The sequence below is a fragment of the Panthera tigris genome, chromosome B1 (genome assembly GCF_018350195.1).
Source record: "Panthera tigris isolate Pti1 chromosome B1, P.tigris_Pti1_mat1.1, whole genome shotgun sequence".
Classification (NCBI taxonomy): domain Eukaryota; kingdom Metazoa; phylum Chordata; class Mammalia; order Carnivora; family Felidae; genus Panthera; species Panthera tigris.
Window position 1 is genome coordinate 136680835 of NC_056663.1, and position 21749 is coordinate 136702583.

The following is a 21749-nucleotide window of genomic DNA, read 5'->3' on the forward strand; positions in this document are numbered from 1 at the left end:
TTTCTTACTATAACCATCCTAGTGGGTGTAAAGTGATACCTCAGTGTGGTTTTGATTTGCATTTCCCAGATGGTTTATGATGTTGGGCACATATTCATGTTTTTATAGGCCATTTGTATTATCTCCTCTGAAGAGTGTCTATTTACATTCTTTACCCATTTTTCAAACTGGGTTATTTGTCCTTCATTATTGAGTTATAGGAGTTCTTTGTATATCCTAGATACAAGTCCTTTGTCAGATGTGTGAGTAGTAAAAATTTTCTCCCATTCTGTGGGTTGTCTCTTGACAGTGTCCTCCGAAGTAAAAGTTTTTTTGTAGTTTTTTTGGTGAAGTCCAATTTATATTTTGTTGTTCATGTTTTTGGTGTCATGTTTAAGAAACTATTGCCTAATCTGAGTCTCAAAGATTTGCTCTCTTTTCTTCTAAGAGTTTTACATTTTTACCTATTACATTTAGGTCTTTGACCCATTTAGAGTTAATACTTTTGCATGTGGATATCCAGTTGTTCCTGCTCTATGTGTTGAAATGTAGGAAGGATAAATTTCTAAAGAGAATGTTTTTCTCTGATGAAAAAAGGACAAAGGTGCTAAGTGGAAATTATAAAGTAAATTACCCTCATCAAATATGAATAATTTATTTTAAAAATTCGCCATAAAGCATATCATGTTAAGTAAACTTGGTATCAGACTTGAAATACTTTCACTAAGGCAAGAGCAATTAACTGTTAAAGGCAGTGAAGGAGAGGTGCCTGGGTGGTTCAGTCAGTTAAGGGTCGGACTTTAGCTCAGGTCACGATCTTATAGTTCATGGGTTCAGGCCCTGCGTCGGGCTCTGTGCTGACAGCTCAGAGCCTGGAGCCTACTTTGGATTCTGTGTCTCCCTCCCTCTCTCTGCCCCTCCCTGCTCACACTCTGTCTCTCAAAAATGAATAAAAACGTTAAAAAAATTTTAAAAAGGCAGTAAAGGAAATATTCCTGTTGTGAATATTTGTCCAATTTATCCAGCACTCAAAGAAATAGTGCAAAACACTAAACTACAGAATATACTAGTACATTAGTAAAATGCAACAGCAAAGAACATGAGACACCTACAGATATAAACCTAGTTTTAAGTAAAGATCTGGACAAAACTTGGATTTATATAAGCAATAAGTTAAAGGTGGTGATTTACAAGTAGGATTCTTTTAAATAAGATTCATCCTGGGGTATCTAAAATTCTATTGCAAATACAACCCACACTATTGAGACTTCTCAGCGATAGCTCTTACATAAAATTTAGTACAACTCTGGTTACATCTCCAAACTTAAACCTTTGTTTGAGGTAGAACAAAACAAATATATCAAAATATATAATTTAAGGAGAATTTCAGTTAATAAAACTCAAGTTTTGCCTAGTCATTAATCTTTTGCAATTTTAAGTTTTCATATTAATTATACTTCATGACTATTCACATACAAAGAGTAGATGTTTTACACACATAGGGGAATCATGCGCTTTTTTCTTCTTTTATCCATTTAAAACACTCCTCATATGTGAAAGTACAACATATACCTACATTTTTCTACTCATCTTTTCAAGTCTGGGTGTGACAGAATGGAGAAAATTGTCCTTAGGTATGTTTCCATCTTCAGATCATTTAAGCTTCTCCTAAATTTCTGAAAAAACTAATCATGTAATTAAGACAAATATTTTCATAACCACTGTCTCAACTGCCCATCTTTTTCTAATTTATTAATTGGATGTTGTGAAGTCCCTTTATTCATTCAACACTGAAAATATATTTCAGCCTCCCTGCAAAACACGACACTTCAGAAGAGCTTGAAATAAGGCTTCTCCTCATTCTCTGATGAGCATCGGGCTCTTCCAGTGGAGTCAAGTAAGTATCCACTCTATTATTCAAAAGTAGTATTTTGGAGTCCAAGGACAATGGATTGTGAAAATGACATCCCCTATTTACTTCTCAGACTACATTCCCCAACTTCGTTGCAGCACACGGAACCATCTCATGGCTCATGTGCTTACCTTCTGCCCGATAAAGCCTAAGTATTTCCATTTTAGGGTACCCTGGCAAAAGGATTTTGTGGTATTTGATATTTTAACTCAGCCTAATTTTCAAACCACATCTAGATTTTCACATGTAAGTAAAAATTACATCCAAGGTTTTATATTCCTTTTTCTTTTTTTTTTTTTTCCTGTCAACATTCTTAAGAGCTGTAAACCAAAGCTCTTTTAGGGAATGTAGTCTATTTATAAAATAAGTCAATGTTTTAATGACTCTTAGTTGTTGTTATTCTCTCTTGTTTTAAAGTAGACTGAACAAGTTAAAAAGTATGTCCAGTCATACTACTCAGTCTTATAGTAGTATATTCAAAGGCAGCATCTGTTGGCTGGTCTGTTCCTACTGACTTAACTGCGTTCTACATTCCGAGTAACTGAAATGTTGCAAACCATACCAAGTACAAGCAGATTTTATAATACGCATAATTAGAAATCCTAGTATTACAAACTTGTCAACTGTGCAGAATGGTCAATTTATAAAATATGGTAGGTTGAACTTTAAATGTTGACCAATAATTTTTCATGAAAATTTTAATATATTTTAGGTCCCTCATTTGAATGGATATCCATCATTACTTAACAAATGCCTGCATTTATTGGTATTAGCAAAACTTGAACATCTGTAATCCTGTAATGATGACCAGTGTATTCTTGGCAAAGTTTTCATTTCAATTCTTTCTGAATGGTGTTTTAAAGGGTACTGAGCTGCATCTTTACCTCCGATCTTTAAGAAACAGATTATTATATCCTTTAGTAACTTTACAAAGTGATTGATGGCACACACTTCTCCGTCAAAGAGATGCTCATCTAAATCTACAAAAAGATAAATATGCCCAGAAAGCTCACATAATATTTTCTGCTGAAGATACAATTCTCTCTGTTTAGGAAGTAGTTCATAGACTGTCATTCTTGAATGGGTTCTTACAACTCGCTCACAAATATTTATGACTTGACAAAGACTTTGTGAAGGGAAATGTAAACCATTCTTCTTTTTAACACACAACAGTGACCCAATTTTAGCAACCTTGAGATCTGATGCATACAGTGCACTGATGCACTCCTCACAAGTTAAAAGAGCTGATAACTTATTTGCAACATAACTGGCACAACAGATGAGTTTTTGCCTGTGATCTGACAGATCTAGTAACGCCTCACTTAGCGAACAATTAGACCAGTCTCGGCAAATATCCTCTTTGTGAAAAAGAGTCTTTATGCCGCTGACGCCATACTGACGCTGAACGGTCCAAAGGGCCAAGTCTGTCCTTCGAGCAATTGAAATGTCAAGGATGCTTACTTCACTTAGAAAAGCTTCATCTTGTGATCTGTATCTGGTCTCCAACTTATGGTAAGCTTTCTGGAATGCCATACAGGTAGGGTTAGAACCAGTTACTAATACCTGTCTAAGCATCTTGAGAAATAATTCCAGATGATCTTGACTGAATTTATAAGTCAGAAGATATGGAAAAGGCATGACCTTTGGGAAAACGTAATTCTGATAGAGCCATTTTAGGCTCTCAGCATTAAGCAAAAATCCCAGGAATCCTAGTTTTCGCTTACCTTTAATTATTTGATTATTGCTAGCGTCAGATAATGTAACAAAGATTGTCTTGGCTTCAATTAACACGCGATTAATTTTACTATAAGTTTCAGGCAGTAGAGGTCCTTTAAGTCCCTTTCCATAACAGTTCCTACTATTAAAAATGTCAAACAGGTTGTTAATTAAGCGTAAAAAATGGACGGTACCAATACAGTTTTGAAAAGGAGGCAGGCCTAACGATAGCAAGCACTCCAACGCGCTGGCCACACTCTCACTGAACAGTTGGGCAGCACAGTTCGTCTTCAGCACGTGGTTTTTCAAATTTGCAAGTTTTCTTGGGAGTCTTTCTATGTTTGCTAATTCCTGGTCCCCCAGGGCTACTAAGTCCACAAGGTGCTGCCAATGTGCCGTGCCATTAATAAACTGAATGCTTTGAAAATTCTGAAATGCATTTCTTATTAATCTGAGCAAATGGCAAGAATCAAAGAAGTATGCAATCTGTTGACTAGAAGATGAGGGATGCTGAAATGTACACTTCATGTTGTCTCCGTCAATATGTATTCCCAACGCTTTTGCCATCTGAACGCTGTGAGCTGTAGCATCAGAGGTGACGGCCAAAACCGTGATCCCTATGTCACTTAGTTTGCCAATGGTAAGACGAAGCAGCTGAGCCTGCAAATATCCAGATGCCCTGTTAACAAAAAAATAACCAAGAGGTGTTCTCCAGTGACCAGAAATACCCACGGCCATTAACAGAATAGTTTCGGACGCAAGGGGCGTTTCATCAGCATCAAGTATGCCGAGGCCAAAGTCCATAAACCCTTGCAAATGGTGACTGCTGGGGTCCCACTGAAGTTGTTGCTTGAGAGATACGCCTTTTATTATCAGTGAACAATACTGGTAGAGCTGGTCTCCGTTCTCTACTCTTCGCTGAAGAAAAGAAAAAATGTTGCTGTTGAAGCCTGGACTGGGTTTGCATTTGGATAACCATCTGGGAAATATAAAAATATATATATATATATAAAACTCAAATGAAGAAATTAAAAAAAAAAAAGGAAAAAATACCTTAACTGCTGCTAAGTTGCTTCAGATCCCTATAGAAACACAGCCAAATATAAGTAGCCAAATTCTATGGACATTTTCAAGCATCTATTCAAATAGTTACCATAAAATACTAAGATAACAGAGAAGCTTAGACACAGAGTAAGTATTTCAATACACCATTGCTCATCTACTTCTTTAAGATATATACAAAACAATTACCCGGTTTGTTGTAACTGTCGTGTTTAGATCATAAACCAGTCTTACCTGTAAATTCAATGAAATGAGAAAACGGTTGAAGGGGAAGGAAACTTTGAGAACATCTAGCACATCTACCTCATTTTAGAGATTGGGAAACGGGGACAGAGGCAGAACTGAAGCCGCGCAGCCCTTGCTGTGCTGCTAGCTGCATACAAGTGTGAAGCCCAGCTTTCCCGGTGTCCTGACAGTGCTTTTCTCACTGCTCCTTGCGACCTCAAATTGTGCCCTCAAGGAACAATGAAGGCGTCTGCATCTGTCTGCCCTGCACAAAGTACCTACACTACTACCTTAGGAGTTCTTTTGCAGTGTCCCTGACCTTTCCATACTGGTTATGCTTTCCAATTACTGTTAGTGGCTGTCTTCAGAATCCTTTTCACTCAGTTCTAATTTACCTCTAATTTGCTGTAGGGTCAGGAGAGACAATAGCCAAGTTTAAGAACTATCTAAAATAAGACAAATTGGATTCTCTAGTAGAGACTGATGTGTTCATCTTAGCTAAAGTTTACTTCTGTAACTCAAATGACTTTTTGGGATGTTATATTTCTGACTTGGGGGCTATATTCCAGACTGCCAAGGTTTCTTCCTGGACAGCAGGCCTCTAATTGAGATTTTAATGTACCTCGCCCTAAGTATTTCAGGACAGGGCTTTCCACATATTTTGCCGCAAACTAAAAGTTCCATAAATGAAATTTACCCTCATTACATGCCATGCACACATATATGTAACATATGTGTGTGTATAATGCCAATTATGACCCACTGAATTGATTTCAAGATGCACTAATGGGTTTGAAAAACACACTTACAGGATGCAAAAGACATCAATTTTAAGCTGCTTATAACCTATTTAAGAGACAAATGTATTAATCAGTTGTTTATATTTTAAAATAGGATGAAACAGTAAGATAATGAGAAAATAGGACAGTGGTTACCCACCAGGGTGCTACAGCCCAGTAGTATATTGAATGTCCTTTGCAAATGGGTCTCCAAATTTTAATTGTTTAAATTTTTTTCTTGCATTAGGATTGACTCTCAAATGAACACCAAAGATGCTGTGCTGCACATGGAGTCAGTATATTATGAAACTACTTAATGCCTCTATGTAAAAGTTTTTATTTAAAAAAAAAAGTTTTTTAATGTTTTTATTTATTTTTGAGACAGAGAGAGACAGAGCATGAGCGGGGAAGGGGCAGAGAGAGAGGGAGACACAGAATCTGTAGCAGGCTCCAGGCTCCGAGCCGTCAGCACAGAGCCTGACGCGGGGCTCGAACCCACAGACTGTGAGATCATGACCTGAGCTGAAGTCGGACGCTTAACCAACTGAGCCACCCAGGCACCCTGTAAAAGTTTTTATTTTAAATAGACTTTTTAAAAAAGCTTGTTCTGGGGCGCCTGGGTGGCTCAGTCGGTTAAGCGGCCGACTTTGGCTCAGGTCACGATCTCGCGGTCCGTGAGTTCGAGCCCCACATCGGGCTCTGGGCTGATGGCTCAGAGCCTGGAGCCTGCTTCCGATTCTGTGTCTCCCTCTCTCTCTGCCCCTCCCCTGCTCATGCTGTGTCTCTTTCTGTCTCAAAAATAAATAAACGTTTAAAAATAAATAAATAAATAAAATAAAATAAAAATAAAAAAGCTTGTTCTTTGAGTTTGATTTTTAAATAGATATCTAAATTGTATTTTTTTAATGTTTATTTATTTTGAGAGAGAGAGAGAGGGAAAGAGGGAGGGAGGGAGAGAATCCCAAGCAGCCTCTGCACCAGCAGCATGGAGCTGAAAGTGGGACTCAAACTCACAACTGTGAGATCATGACCTGAATCAAAATCAATAGTTGATGTTTAACCAACTGAGCCAACCAGGCGCCCCAAGAGGATATTTTAAATTGAACAATAGCTTAGTTATAGAGTGATTATAAGGAGTCAGTTGGGTGGCTTAAAACTCTGCCTGAAAAAATACAAGGCTGAAGAGCCATCGTGCCAAGGGGTGTTTTTCTTTAAGACTAATAGCTCCACTGGCACTCTTTTTTCTTTTTCAAAATAAATAACATTAAAAAACAACAATAAAAAAAGACTCTTAGCTCCTCCCATGGTCTTGTTTACCTTTGAATCTCTCACATCATCTTACCTATAGAGGGAGCTAATTTATTAATTGGAATGAAAACCTAAATAGAAAATTAGAGACAGAGAAAATCTACTAAGATCATACCATATATATCACTGTTATGATAAGGAAGGCTGAGGATGTTATGACATTCTTACAAAAGATATGTAAAAACAAACTACCTTAAAGACCCAAAGAACTGGAATTATAAGAAGCACAGCTCTGGGAAGGTTCTAGACATAGAGAATTCAAGAGAGAACTGATAAAGATCCAACATCAACACAAAGAAAATTACAGAGGTGACTGATAGTGGCTAATAATTAGAAAAAGATATGACAAGTTGAAATCAGTGAAGCAGGTACCTGTCTCACTGAACAAGGGTTTTCAAAAATATGAGTCTAGCTTGGTCTGTCATCATCTAATTTTTTACCGTATAACTGTTTCTCCATCATCACAGGAGGAAAAATAACTATTCAAATTGTCTCTTTTCTCCTCAAAGTTTTTTTAAAGTTTTAAAATTTATTTTTTGAGAGAGACAGCGTGAGCAGGAGAGGGACAGAGAGAGGGAGGGAGGGAGAATCTAGCACAGAGCCTGATGGCAGGGCTTGAACTCATGAAACCATGAGATCATGATCTGAGCTGAAACCAAGAGTCGGATGCTTAACCGACTGAGCCACCCAGGCACCCCTCTCCTCAAACTTCTTATCTCTGCTTCCCCAATTCTCTGCTATTATCTTTATGTCACTGAGAAAAACAGAAGCAATCCAATAAAAACTCATTTTCCTACCACTAAATCTGCTAACCTATTGAATCTGTGTCTCTGCCTCTTCCTGTTTAAATGAATGAATTGTCCCTACTCCTAATTAAGGCTAAACCTCTCTCCACAATGGTGTTAGATATTATCCCCCACAGTTATCCCTTCTCTTATACATCACCAGTTCTCCTCTCTACCAGACCATTCCCTTAAGCATGCAAACATGCTGGAACAAGTGCCCTCTCAACAGGTGCCCTCCCTTTCATCTATGCTCCTTTCTACCCACAGACCCATTTCTCTGCTCCCTTCATAGCAAAACTCCTTGAAGGAGTGCTTAATCATTGTTTCTGCTTCTTAGGCTTCCAGTCTCCCTTGATCCCACTTCGGCCAGGCCTACCTCTCTACCACTCCACTGCAACTGCTTTTGTCAATGTCATCAATGACCTCCATCTTGCAAAATCCAATGGTCAATTTTGTCCTCCTCTTACTTGATCTCCCAGCAGCAGGGACAGAGTGGACTATCTCCTTGAGATACTTTCTACACTTGGCTTCCAGGCCATCACATCTCCTGGTTTTCCTCCTGCCTCACTGGCCACTCCTGACCAATAAATAAATTTACCAAATAAATATTAACTATAATGATTATAGATGTAATACATAAGCAGAGGTGTGTTAAAAAGATATATCTTTTTTAATAAAAAAATAAATAGAAATGTAATCAAATGTGAATATGTTTGACTATTCAGAACTGTCAAGATAAAATCTAGATACTTCTAATATATGAGAGTAATAGATAGACATTAACACAAAATTTTGTGGATATATATTTTTTTAATGTCTGAGAGAATATATACCAAACTACTAATAGCAGTTATCTTGGGAATTAGGGGAATGGTCTGGAAAAGGTCTATAAACCTTTTTCATTTTCCAGTATTTACATACTTACGTATTGTCTGAATGTTTTATAACAAGCATGTATTACTATCATATTAAACAAGGTATTTTAGTTTCAGACAAAGTACCCAAAGAAATAAACAATTTTTTGAGTACTAAAATTATACTAAATAGATAGCATCATAGCAAAAATACAAAATGGACATAAAGAGAGAAAAGATCAGTGTGAGCTGGAATTGCCAGAGACTATTTAATCCAGAAGTTAATGGAGAAGTACCGGAAATGAAGAAATGTCTCACACAAACCACAGGGCAAAATCCATAAGCAGTGCTTTAAAACCAGTAAAGAGAAAATTTGAGTAGAGAAGGGGATATATCAACACAGTATCTATAAAAACATCTCCTGCCTAGCAAAAAGTAGACATTTATAAATAAGAATAATATCTGGCCTAAATAGTAAAATCAGATGATAGAAGAGAGTGAATAAGCCTATACACAACTATCCAAATGTTTCTGGTCACTACAATCAAAAACGGAAACAATATAAATGTCCAATAGTTGGAGAATGCCCCGGATAAATGGGGTACAACTACCTGATACTATGCAGCTATTAAAGATCATTAACTATGTAAAAGGAAAAAAAAAAAAAAAAGCTAGCAAATCTAAGCACAGAAACAAGACTGGAAGCAAATTCCCTAAATGTTAATAATTGTTGACATATAATGTAGATAAACAATTAATGAATTTTCCATTCTTTTCTCTCACTTCCAAATTTTTTATTAGTATTACTTTAACAGTATGTGGAGGAAAGTTAATCATTTTTAAAAAGAAGATGTAATATACAGCATTGTGACTATGGTTAATAATACTGTATCATGCATTTTAAAGTTGCTAAGAGGGGGACCTGGGTGGCTCAGTCGGTTAAGCGTCTGACTTCTGCTCAAGTCATGATTTCGCCATTCCCAGAGATCAAGCCCCACATCAGGCTCTGTGCTGACAGCTCAGAGCCTGGAGCCTATTTCAGATTCTGTGTCTCCCTCTCTCTCTCTCTCTGTCCCTCCCCTGCTTGTGGTCTCTCTCTCTCTCTCTTTCTCTCTCTCTCTCTCTCTCTCTCTCAAAAATAAATAAACATTAAAAAAATTTTTTTAAATAAAAAAAGAAAGTTGCTAAGAGAGTAGATCTTGAAAGTTCTCATTGTAAGAAAAAAGTAATTTTAACCGTGGAATGGATATTAACTAGACAGTGTGGTGATCTTTTTGTAATATATACAAATACTGGATACCTGTTATACACCCAAAACAAAGTGTTATACATTAATTATATCTCCATTAGAAAATAAAACAGATGTTTTCCCCAAAATGGAAAACAACAATATCATAATTGACGGGGTTCAGGACAGGATCCCCAGAATGTGCTGCTCTGGCATGTGGATTATTTGTTATTTGAGAGAGGGAGCCCACGAGCAGGGGGGCAGAGAGAGGGAGGGAGAGAATCCCAAGCAGGCTCTGTGTTGTCAGCATGGAGCCTAAGCCAAAGTGGGGCTTGATCCCACAAAGTGAACCCTGAGATCATGACCAGAGCTGAAATCAAGAGTCAGATGTTTAACTGACTGAGCCTCCCAGATACCCTGGCATGTGGATTATTTTGAGTTGAAGGCATTTGAGACCCTGCAGGCTCAAGAGAAACTTTTATCCCTTCCTAACCACACAGAATAATCTAAACTGGGGAGGCTTTCCCAGAATAAGAGTTATTAACAGAGATAGATTTTATCTAAGTGAACAAAATGTATGGTAGGGCAAACATCTAATTACCAAACATCTGCTTCACTTATTGCCCTGTGAAGTGCATGCCGTTCCTCTGAAATCCCAGACCCCTATCCCCATATCTCCTTAGTTCAGAATGACATATATACCTCTTTTGTCTGTCTTTGGAATTTCCATGTCTATGTGGATTCCCTGTATGTACAGCTATTAAATTTAATTTTCTCCTGTTAATCAGTTTCATGTCAGTTTGATTTAGTCCAGCCAGAAGGACCTTTGGGGGGGCCAGGAATTCTTGTTCCCTTATATAATTAAGGTCCTACTGCCTACCAGCCCTCAATTTCCCCCTTCTTTAAAATGGGTGGGGTCAGCAGATGGTGGACTATGTGCTCTCTTAGAGTTTCTCCAGTTCAGAGCCCCTGAATCTGTTTTAAAGTTGAAGTAATAAGAAACCAAGAGGTACCTTCCAGGAGAGAGAGATGATGCTACTCCTGGCTGGCCTCTGTCCCACCTGCACTGAATTAAATGGAGTACTGCTCTTCAGAAAGTGACTTAAGGTCCACTGCATTTCCTCCTTCCATCTACTCAAAATGCTAAATGACCATTCAGGCATTCTTTCTTTCTACAAATATTTATCAAGGGACCATTTAATGCTTCAGGTACAATGCACAGTTGGGGGTTCGATGGTAGTGTAACCAAAAACCAGATGCACCTCATACTTGGGCAGCTCATGGTCCAGTGGGGAAGACAGTGTTTTAAGAACTATGATTCAGGTCTGGGGTGCCTGGGTGGCTCAGTCGGTTAAGCATCCGACTTCGGCTCACATCATTATCTAATGGTTCGTGGGTTTGAGCCTTGCATCAGATTCTCTGCTGTTAGCACAGAGCCCACTTCAGATCCTCTGTACCTCTCATGGCTTCTCAGCCTTTTGGCTAAGATCAAGTGCAGGTCTTCTGTACCCCTCTCTCTCTCTCCCCCCTCCCTCAAAAAAAAAATAAACAAACATTAAAAGAAAAAAAGAACTATGATTCAGTTCTTATGTGTGTGAGAGGAGCACTTACAGCAAGCCAGGCTTCTGAAAGGAGGTCTAATTTGAGCCTGAAGACTGAGGAGTAATCACTAGGACCAATAAAGAGAGAGAATGGGCATTTCAGGCACAGGGAATAGTAAGTCCTGGTGGCAAAAATAGGCCATTAAGGAGTGCCTTACAATTGGAGCATGGAATGCTAAAGGGCAGGGAGGGAGGCCAGAGATGAGCCTCAGAGCTTAGCAGGGGCCGCACCACGGGAAGCTCAATAAACCACAGGAGGGAGTCAAGCCTCTGGTCTGTAGGTAATGGGGAGGCTTATGCATCAGGAAAGTGACTGTTATGGGCTGAATTGTGTCCCTCAAAAAAGATATATTGGAATCCTAATTCGCAGTACCTCAGAGTGTCCTTATTTGGAGATACAGTCTTTACAGAGGTAATCAAATTAAAATGAGGTCATCAGGGTGAATCCCAATCCTAAAACTGGTCCTCATAAAAAGAGGAAATTTGGGCACAGAAGCACACATACATAAGGGAAGATGATGTAAGGATACACAAGGAGAAATACCACCAAGTACAAGTTATGGAGAAAGGCCTGGAACAGACCCCTCGCTCACAGCCCTCCAAAGGAACTAAACCTGCTAATACCTTGATTTTGGACTTCTAGCCTCCAAAAGTGTGAGACAATATACTTCTGTCATTTTTAAGCTCAATAAATAAATAAATAAAAATAAAAAAGCATCTGTAAAACCAGTGATAAAAAACAGTAAATATTGAGCATTACTTTTATAAGACATTACTGTAAAGTCACTGAGTTATTTGCTTCATACTAAGTGAATTATAAATATATCCATGTATTTTGACCACAAATCCTACAAAATTATTTACCAAAATTTCCTCCCTGAACAACCCACACTGGGCATCAACTACAGTGCTTAACAAAAATGCAGATTTTTATGCTTAGCCTCAAACCAATGGTGTCAATCTAGAACTATTGTAGATTTTTCTAGGATAGTCAGATATTAAAACTACTGAAGTATATTAGAAATCCCAATATTTTCAGATTCAAATTTTATCACCGAGAATATCTCTGTCTGGAAGATGCAAAAAATTTGTCAGATTATAGACCTTCATTTTGTTGGTGAAAATCTGCTGTTGTGATAATATGCAAATACCACTATAAGTTTTTAAAAAGAGCAAATGGACTAATAAATGAGAGTCTGAATACAAATAGCTTCAACACATAAAATACAATTAAATAATAAAATACTTGTTTATTTAACATCTAAAAAGTAATTCACTTACGTCCTGAGGATGGAAGAATGAGGCAGCTTGAGAATCTTTCTTACATAATCATAGACTTTGCTACTGCACAAGTAGAGTGTACATGCAAACTGTTTCATTTCTGTGGAGTACTCAGCTGTTTCTCTCCAGTTATACAATTCCCACTTAAAATCTGTTAAAATAAATTTATTTATTCTTTGTGATGCAGAAGGTGTACAGTAACATTCTAAGGTACAGATCATAGCATTTGGATATAAAAAGTAGTGGCCATCAAAATACAAATACAAATACCATCACAGTTTAACTGAGTTTGTTTCAAAGGCTAATATCCAATCTTAGGACCTCTTGACCAATTTATCCTGCTCATCCTGGATCGTTTCACTCAAAAGAGGGAAGAAGAAAGTTTCAACTTGAATCACTATGTTTTATTATTCACTGGCAGCCTAAGTGGAGAATTTTAGAGAAACAGGGAAGAAGATAAAATAACTGGATAAAATTAAGTCTCTGGATTATGAGCACATTTATTTATTTTGCTTCCTGGTTACTATTTATCTGAGGGTACAAATGAGACACAAGAAATAATTCCGGCAATAGGATGCTATTCAAATTGAACAGATGACCTTGCCTACTTTGAGGGGAAAAAAAATCCTCTGTTCCTGGGGGGGATCCCTGTTTATTACACCTCTGTCCCCCTCCTGGAAAAACACAAAATATTCTCCTCCTTTGGAGATACCTGCTCTTTTCTAGAAACAAGACATACTTATTTTTTACCAGGATGTAAATCCAAAATCTCTGTTGGCTTTCATCAAAGAGTAAGTTGGCTATACTTAAATTCTGTCCCTCTTCAAATATGTTGGTTCACAAAGAAAAGAGTAGGTAGTCTTTCCAATGGACATGTATATCTTCCATAGGATATTTTAGAAAATAATATATGGAGACTCAAAGAATTTTCAAGCTCAAAGGGAACTGGAAAATTACCTGGTTCGACTCCACTGCAAAAACGCTTCGGTGATAAATTATGTAAGCACTTAAATTGTTTAAAAAGAATTTGCAGTAAAGCGAGTAAGTGCTTTATAAAAAATGAAAAGTACAGTATATGGTATAAGCCATATGATCTAACCTCTGGGTAGTTGGATTATGTGTTACTTTTATCATTATATATTTCTTTGCCTTTCCTATAATAAGTACATTACTTTTAAAACTGGAAATACATAAAAGGATTTTGGCAATTACTTTTCCTTCTTTTTGCTTACCCTGAGACTTCATGTCTCAGCTAAAAGCATGTTTTCATAGGCAACAGCAAAGTAAATACTTTAATGATATTTCAGGAAAAGGGAACATCACAGGGCAACAATGGGTGATTCAGTCAGTTAAGCATCTAACTCTTGGTGTCATGGTCTCACGGTTCATGAGCTCAAGCCCAGCACTGGGCTCTGTGCTGACAGCACAGCACAGAGCCTGCTTGGGATTCTGTGTCTCCTCTCTCTCTGCCTCTTCCCCACACACATGTGTATGTGCATGTGTGCGCTCTCTCTCTCAAAAGAAACTTTAAAAAAAAAGAAAGAAAGAAAGAAAAAAGAAAAGGGGAACATCATACCTGAAAACTGTGCTCGTAGCAGACACTCTGTTTCTTCAGAAAGTAGTTTCTCTTCGACAAGTGCATCAATTAGTCGTAAGCCCTTTCTCTTCTTGATCATCCTGTAGTTTTTCACAGAAACCAGTCTTTTTTTGGACACTTGTAGCATCTGTTGCACCTCAGCCAGTTTCTCTGCACCAATTGTCAGAGGTCTCTTTAAACTGTAGTTGTGGTCCTCAGTAGCAACCTCTTGAGAATTATCAGGAAGTGGCTGTTTTAGGATTTTCTGTTTTGCTTTACCTTTAAGGTGTACACCTTGAAGAACCTACAAAAGAAATATAAAATTAAGGTTATTTTTGAAATGATCACACAGAAGGCGGTCTATAAAAATACCACTAAATCAAAGGACTCACCTTTAATGTGGAGAGTTGTTTTAAAAAAAGGTCATAATCTCTAATTTCTTGAAATGTATTTATAGGAAAATGTGAACAGGGTTTAAGATTTTTTTGGGTTTTTTTTCATCCATATAGAAATAGTAACCTGATGTCAAAAGTTAACATGATGTTGAAAGTTTCTGAAATGGGTTAAGTAACAACAGAAAGGTGGTAATTTGGGAAGGCTTCGTGGAAATGAGTTTTGAGCAGTGTTTTAAGACAGCAATGACATGATTTAATGGTGGGGACAGGAAAATTATTTGTGCAAAAAGGAAGGCATAGTGGACAGAGCATGGGCTTTGGAATTGAGACTAATCTGGGTTTAATCATGGCTCCCTCATTTATTAGCTGTCACTAAACCTCTACAATCCCTCATCTCCTCATTTGTATAACTGTAATAATACAGGGTTGTTTTAAGGATACAATAGAATAATTTATGTAAATCTCCTAGCACAATGCCTAGACCACTGTAGGTCTCAATAAATAGTAACTATTATTCATTTTACAAAAGCATGAAAGTTAGTCAATTTATCACATATACAGAAGTTAGTACATGTGGTTTGAAAAGAGAATTTGGAGCAGTTAGAAATGTACAATTAAAAGGAAGCTCTTAGAGCTTAGGAGTTTGGATTTGACACCAATGACATTCTTCTGAATACAGGAATGAGAGAAAACAATATCGAAAGGAAATTCCCATGGATAAGAGGCAAGGATAGCGTCAGCAGAGAACAGCTAGAGGACTACTGCAGACTGTGCAGCGAGGAGTGCGTACAGCAATGTGGCCAAGGGGTAAAAGGATAACATAAAAAAAGAAACCTAAGAACGTAACACTAATCCTGGTGACTGATTCATAGAAAGCCCTCTATTTTCCATAGATACCTCTCTATATCAATGCTAACAATTAAGCATATTTTTGGTCAAGATCAACATTACTGGGAGGAGCCCGAAAAAGGCATAATTTCTAAGTATTATGGAAACTGTGTCAAACAAAAGCCTGAATTCTAAGGCATCTACTAGTTAATTTTTGTGATCAATTTAGTAATCTTTATGTGGGTCTAGAAAATGATTTGCATTTATATACCTTAAAAACTTCAAAGCAGAATTACTAATATTACATATAGATTAAAAACAAAAAACCAAAAACCTAGTTTTCTACACATTTAAAATCTATTAATGGATTTATTTTAAGATTTAGGATTTTTTTTTTAATCTTTGTAAATTCTAGCTATAATGTGAGGTATCTTGGTTTTTAAAGGCTCTGTAGAATTTAGTTTTGTTTACACCTAGATTTAAGTACCTTGTATAGAGAAACAGAAGGCACAGCTCCTTTTTTCAGCTTTCTTCTTATGCCATATGACTCAAAGTCACTTTCTTGAAAATGTTTGGAACATAGTATAGCACCTGGTCCTGGGATCCAAATCTTTTTGCTTCTGGGGTCCACACGATTAACAGCCCTGATCCATTTTGAGCGCTGTATGGTATCAGTTGGAAATCTACAGCAATCATATTAAAGTTCCATTAACATGAAAATATTATGGTAATACTACAGTATTTATTACATAAACCCATTTATTATTTAACTGCTTCGTATAAACATCAAGTCCAGTTAAATTTACTTAATCTGATTTCAAAGTTCTTTGATTTTTTGAATCCAAGAGTTCAGTATCTAAGTGAGCTCATTTGCTTTAATTTCTGAGGGCAATTCTCATATTAAATATCCTACATTTTGTCTTCACTGACTACATTAACGGAATCTGCTCCAATTTAGTATGTGTGTTTTTAAACTATGTCCCCAAATTCTTTACTTCTATTCCTTTCAAGGGGTGGAGCCTAATTTCCTTCCCCTTGAGTGTGGGCTAGGGTTAGTGATTTGCTTCTAAGAAATACAAAAAAAAAAAAAAAAAGAGAAGACACAACGGGCAATAAGACTAAGTAATAAAAGGTACTTGCTCCCTCTTTTCAATGGTTTTTCTCTGGGAAAATTTCTCTGCCATGTGAGAAGCAGTCCTGCAGAAATATGTCCACTGGGCAAGAAACAGGCTTCCCCGCTAAAGGCCACATGAGTCTTTCTGAAACTGCACCCTTCAGCCTCATCAAGTGTTCAGAACATTCTAGTGTTGGCTAACATTTTACTACTACCTTATGAGACAGCCTGTAACACCCAGTTAATTCACTCCCGGATTCCTACCCTCAGAAATTTGTGAGATCATGTTTCTACTGCATTTTGAAGAAATTTGTTACTCAGCAGTAGAAAACAAGTAAGTACATTTCCCATACTCAATTTTCCTCTTTTGTTTTGAAAGGCACCACTTTTTCATAGCCTTGAATACAAAAATTACCTCGTGTTTCTCTCTTTTTAATCCTAGCCAAATTACTATGTTTAGAAATTTGTTGGGGGGGTGGATCACAAAACTACTCTTTCTGCACCCTCTCCCTTGATTTACCTTGGAGACAGATCTACAGGTAGCTGTGTGAATTTTGTATATCTTAACTTGGGTTTTAAAGCATATGGTTGTTAGGAATTGAAACTAGTGAAAATTTTAATGTCCTCAGCTCATTGTTGGGGAAATATAGCAGTACGGTAAAACATACTTCTGAGATATTCTCTCAATCACCTTGAGAAAGAATACTGAATTGGAAAATCTGTACTTAACCTTCAATTACCTTTAACAGACATGTCTCAATCTCTCAGCTGCCTCACAGGGTTGTAGTTAAGAGTGCACAAGGTGACAAATGCATTCAAAAGCACTTTGTATATGGTAAAGTGCTACCCAGAGTTTGTTCTTTCCTAGGAACAACAATCCACTTTCAAGACTTTCATTTTATTGTTCAGGAAGATGATGCCACTTGATCAAGAGGAAATTGTTTTTCTAATAAAGGTGAGGCAAATCTATGTCTTTTTACTGAATTCTTTTCTTAACTAATGGCACATTTGTGAGGCAGCTTTTCCACAGATGGGGTGTAGTCTCTAACCATGCAAAGGACAGTAAAAAGTTGGCTAGTCCACCAAGTTACATTACTAGCCTGATCCTCTGATGCGGTTTCCCAACTGGCATGCCTGCTCACTACAGTCATCAATCCCCTTATCTCATGGAATGGCCTGGGCCACTTGGAGCCCTTGAAGTAGGTATTACGGTCCAGTCCCAAACAGCTTTGTTGGTTTGCCCCAAAGTATTAAATATTTCCTATGCATAACACACCATGAAAGGCTTGAAAAATACTGTAGTCTAACAAGCATGACTAATTTGAATTCTGGACAAAATTAAATTGGTAATAATAATTGATACTACTTTTAAAGCATTTACCTTGTGCTATTTTTACGTGTGTGGGTGTGTATATGTTTTAAAGTTTATTTAAGTAATCTCTACATCCAACATGGGGCTCAAACTCATGACTCTGAGATCAAGAGCCACATGTTTTTCCTACTGAGCCAGCCAGGCGCCCCAGTGCTTATGTGTGTTTTTAAAACTGTTTTAGTCTTTAAAAAATTCTGCACGAACAGGTTACCTTTTACTGAAGATGAAACCAAGACCAGAACTAAGTATAGCCACCAGTAAATAGTAGTTGAAATTGGAATTCATGTTCCCCTATTCTAAAATCACCTGTGGCAAAAGAAAAATCCCAAACCAATCATCATTTCATATACACAATAATGAATTGGTTTACACTAATGCAGAATCTGTTTTCTCTCCTGTTAACTATGCCTTTTTTACACTATTGGCAGAAATTACCTTGGGCTCTCTGCATATCATATTTTCTGAAAAAGTGGCTAGGAAAATCCTTTCTACAGTGGTCATCTCTGGGGAGAGAGAGAAAGGATTGAGGGGTAAAGCTTTATACCTGGTAACTTAATTCTCTTCTAACAGAAAAGAAAAAAAAAATTGAAACAAGGCAAAATGTTAACATCTGCTTAATTCTAGTGATGGGAACATCAGTGTTTGTTATGTATTATTCTTTGCCTGCTAATGTGTTCGAAATGTTTCATAGCTAAAAGTATAAAAATAGAATTCATTACAATTCAGGCAAAAACTCTTCCAAGTTATCATACATATATTTCTTTGATTATGAAATAAGTTGTTTAATTTCTTTACACCAATAAAAGGAGAATGAATCAAACTGTCACTTCTTTAAACTTGCCAGTCCCATCTCATATTTAACCATTTATGTGTTTGACAAAGTATCAGTATTCTCATAACAACAGTTTCCACACCTTTAATCATTTTGATTCATGTTTTTCAGCCCAAGCCCCTCGCCTGTGTCCTTGCAACATCTTTCACAATTCTGGTAATGGTGGTGAGGATGTTGGGGAAGGCTTCAGAAGACAGAATGCTGGAGCTAGAGCTGATGTATCAACAGGAGTTTGCCATGCAGACAGTGGCCACTCCGAGCAAATGCATAAACACAGATATAAAATAACTACTAGGATCTTACTGGTTGATAAAGCATTGAAAAATAAGTTAATTTGTAGACTGGAGAGGGTTAAAGAAGAGTACAGAGGTAGCTTGAACTGGTTATGGATGGGCTGGAGGGGTGGCTAAAGGCCAGATCACAAAAGATCGTGTGTGCTAGTTTGGGATCCATCCTTTAGGTCAGTGGCTACCAGAGGAGTGTGCACTCATCTACTGAGATTTGAAGAAAACATTAGAATTTGTTTTTATAATGTTTTGCCGCATCACTTAATTTTTGTGTTTCATAATACATATTAGTTCATCACTTCGTGTATGTAATTTATAAATCAGTACACATTTATCAGGGCATGTACTCAAATTTCTTTGTGGAGAGGGCTCCATGTTCAAGAAGTCTGAAGATGATGCCTTTGGGCGATGGCAAGTTGACAAATTCTTTCCAACCTATATTACCTTTTTGCTGAACCCTTACTTCTGATCAATATAACTTTGTTGCTACGATTAACACCATAGTATTCTAACTCCTTTTCCTGTCTCTACCTTCTTCTGCATTCCTTACAACTTCCTAGGCATAGGAAGACAAAGCTTATTCCCTCCCATTCATACATAAGGGCATGTGTTTAATTTAGCACACATAAAAAATAACAGAAATACAGAGGAAATTAAATTCAGGTTGGAAGACAGGTATTGGAGAAAAGTCTTCACAGAGGAGTTTGGACTCTGCCTTTAGGCATTTGAAAAGCCCCAGGATTAAAAACCTTTTTTAAGGGAACTAGTATAAAATTTGCATTTTTAGAAAAATAATTTCCAGAAATCAGGAAAATGGAATGAATGGGAAGAAATCAGCCTGGACGAATGATAGTATACTACTGTAATAATTGCATCACTTTCTCTTCTTAAAATTAAGTAGGTCTTACTTTGGTCCTCAATATATAAAACAAATAAAAGCAATAAATGAATTCTTCCTCGCTTAAAGAATCTTAAGAAGGCACAGGAAAAGCAGGGCAGCAAAAAATTTTAAAAAAAAAATTAGAGGAAAAGGAGAGAACTCTGGACAGAGTGTGTCAATAAAGCCAATGAAGATGTGAGTTTCACGGAGCAGTCGATATAATTAAAAGTTAAAAAAAAAAAAAAAGAAGGTTAAGAGAAGGACTTAGAAGTTCTCACTTAGATTTGGCAACATTACTGTTGACCCTTTGTCAGTGCATTAGAGCAGTAGTGATCTGGCTACCATAGGTTGAAAAGGCAATAGGACTTAGGAAAACAGGTGTATGTTCCTGTTAGAGGAGCCTTGTTATACAGGGAAAGCGTGATAGGGTAGTGCAGAGGTGCACATAGGCTCAAGAGTTTGTGTGCCTGTTTAAAAATGGAAGTAATGTGAGCATGTTCATCGACTTTAGGCAAGTAATCAGTAGAGGGAGCAATTTAAAATGAACAGGAACTAATTGATGGGGGAAAATCCCAGAGAAAAAAAGAAAGGTTACAAGATACAATTCTAACAGCTTAGGTGGAGGAACCAGCCCTATTTAAAAAACAACACAAAACAATGACTACAAAAGGCCTACCATACAGAGTTGAAACTCCTTAACCTGACATTTTTTTTTTAATGTCTTCAAGATACTTTTTCCACTCCTCTGATATCTGCACTCTCCACCCCTTTACATTTTTCCATGTTATTCGTATTTAAGCGCTATCTTCCTCCCACCCCCACTCTACAACCTAAGTTCAAGGTCCAACTCAAATCATCTGTCCCATAAAACTATTTTTTATTTTCTCATAAAAGTCCTTTGTCAGTGGTTTAACTCTCTACATCTATTACCTTAACAGACTACCTCTTTTTGAAGTACGTTTCTTTTTGTCTTTGAGGATCTTGCTTTACCCACTCTTCTACTTCGCATTGTGCCTTGAATGTCATGGATGGACTACAGACGTGGGTTCGAATTAGAGTGGTCTGAAAATCCACCCCACTCTTGAGCCAATGTACCTTCCTTGCCATGACCAGATCCAGCCAGAATAGGACCGGCCTTGTGGAGCTCAGCCAATTCTACTAAATAACTTGTAGTATTCGTGAAATACTAAATACTAAATAACAGGCAGTATTCGTGAAAATCCATCTGTACTCCTGTTCCTGGGTAAGCCACACAACTCTAATGGAATCGAACGCCTTCAACAGTTCTCCCAAACTGTCCACCCTTCCCATCTCCTCACGTCAAATAGTAAGACGACCGAAAAGAAGCATGACTCCTTTCAAAAAACCCTTGCTAAACGCCATTAGGCAAGTGGTAGGCAACGAGAAAGAATCAGCAATTTGGAGGTACACGCTAAGCCGGAAAGACAGGAAAAACACCAACTCTCAAAGGTCCCCGGTTCCTTTCCCTCACGCTACGCACGTCACGCCACGTCACGTCAACGGCGCAACGCAAGCCCGGCCCCGCCCCACCCTGGCCTACTGCCCGCCAGGCCGTTCTGGGAGTTAGACAGCCGGAGGCTGCTCTCACGCACTGGTGGAAGGAGAGGCCGCGCTCCCGGCTCAGCACGGTGTCCCGGGTGCTGCAGCCAACTGCCGAGCAACTTCGGGTCATCTTCTTGCTACGTGGGGCTCCACTTTGGGTGGTCCTACGACA

The 21749-nt window shown here is 37.7% G+C and overlaps 1 protein-coding gene across 3 annotated transcripts; it reads right to left on the reverse strand.

Moving 5' to 3' along the window:
• Positions 1–977: 977 nt before the first annotated feature.
• On the reverse strand, positions 978–21710 carry THAP9 (THAP domain containing 9). Of its 3 annotated transcripts, none has more exons than XM_007074746.3 (5): positions 21628–21710; positions 16017–16212; positions 14307–14610; positions 12731–12881; positions 978–4586 (listed from the first exon to the last, which is right to left on the reverse strand). In XM_007074746.3, exons 1-5 carry the CDS (start codon positions 21705–21707, stop codon positions 2609–2611), a joined length of 2709 nt encoding a protein of 902 aa, XP_007074808.2. In that variant the 5' UTR covers positions 21708–21710; the 3' UTR covers positions 978–2608. The 3 variants fall into 3 exon arrangements, with proteins under 3 accessions (XP_007074808.2, XP_042840205.1, XP_042840206.1); XM_042984271.1 differs by lacking the exon at positions 21628–21710 and adding an exon at positions 20958–21387; XM_042984272.1 differs by lacking the exon at positions 21628–21710 and adding an exon at positions 18227–18439.
• Between the last annotated feature and the right edge of the window lie 39 nt (positions 21711–21749).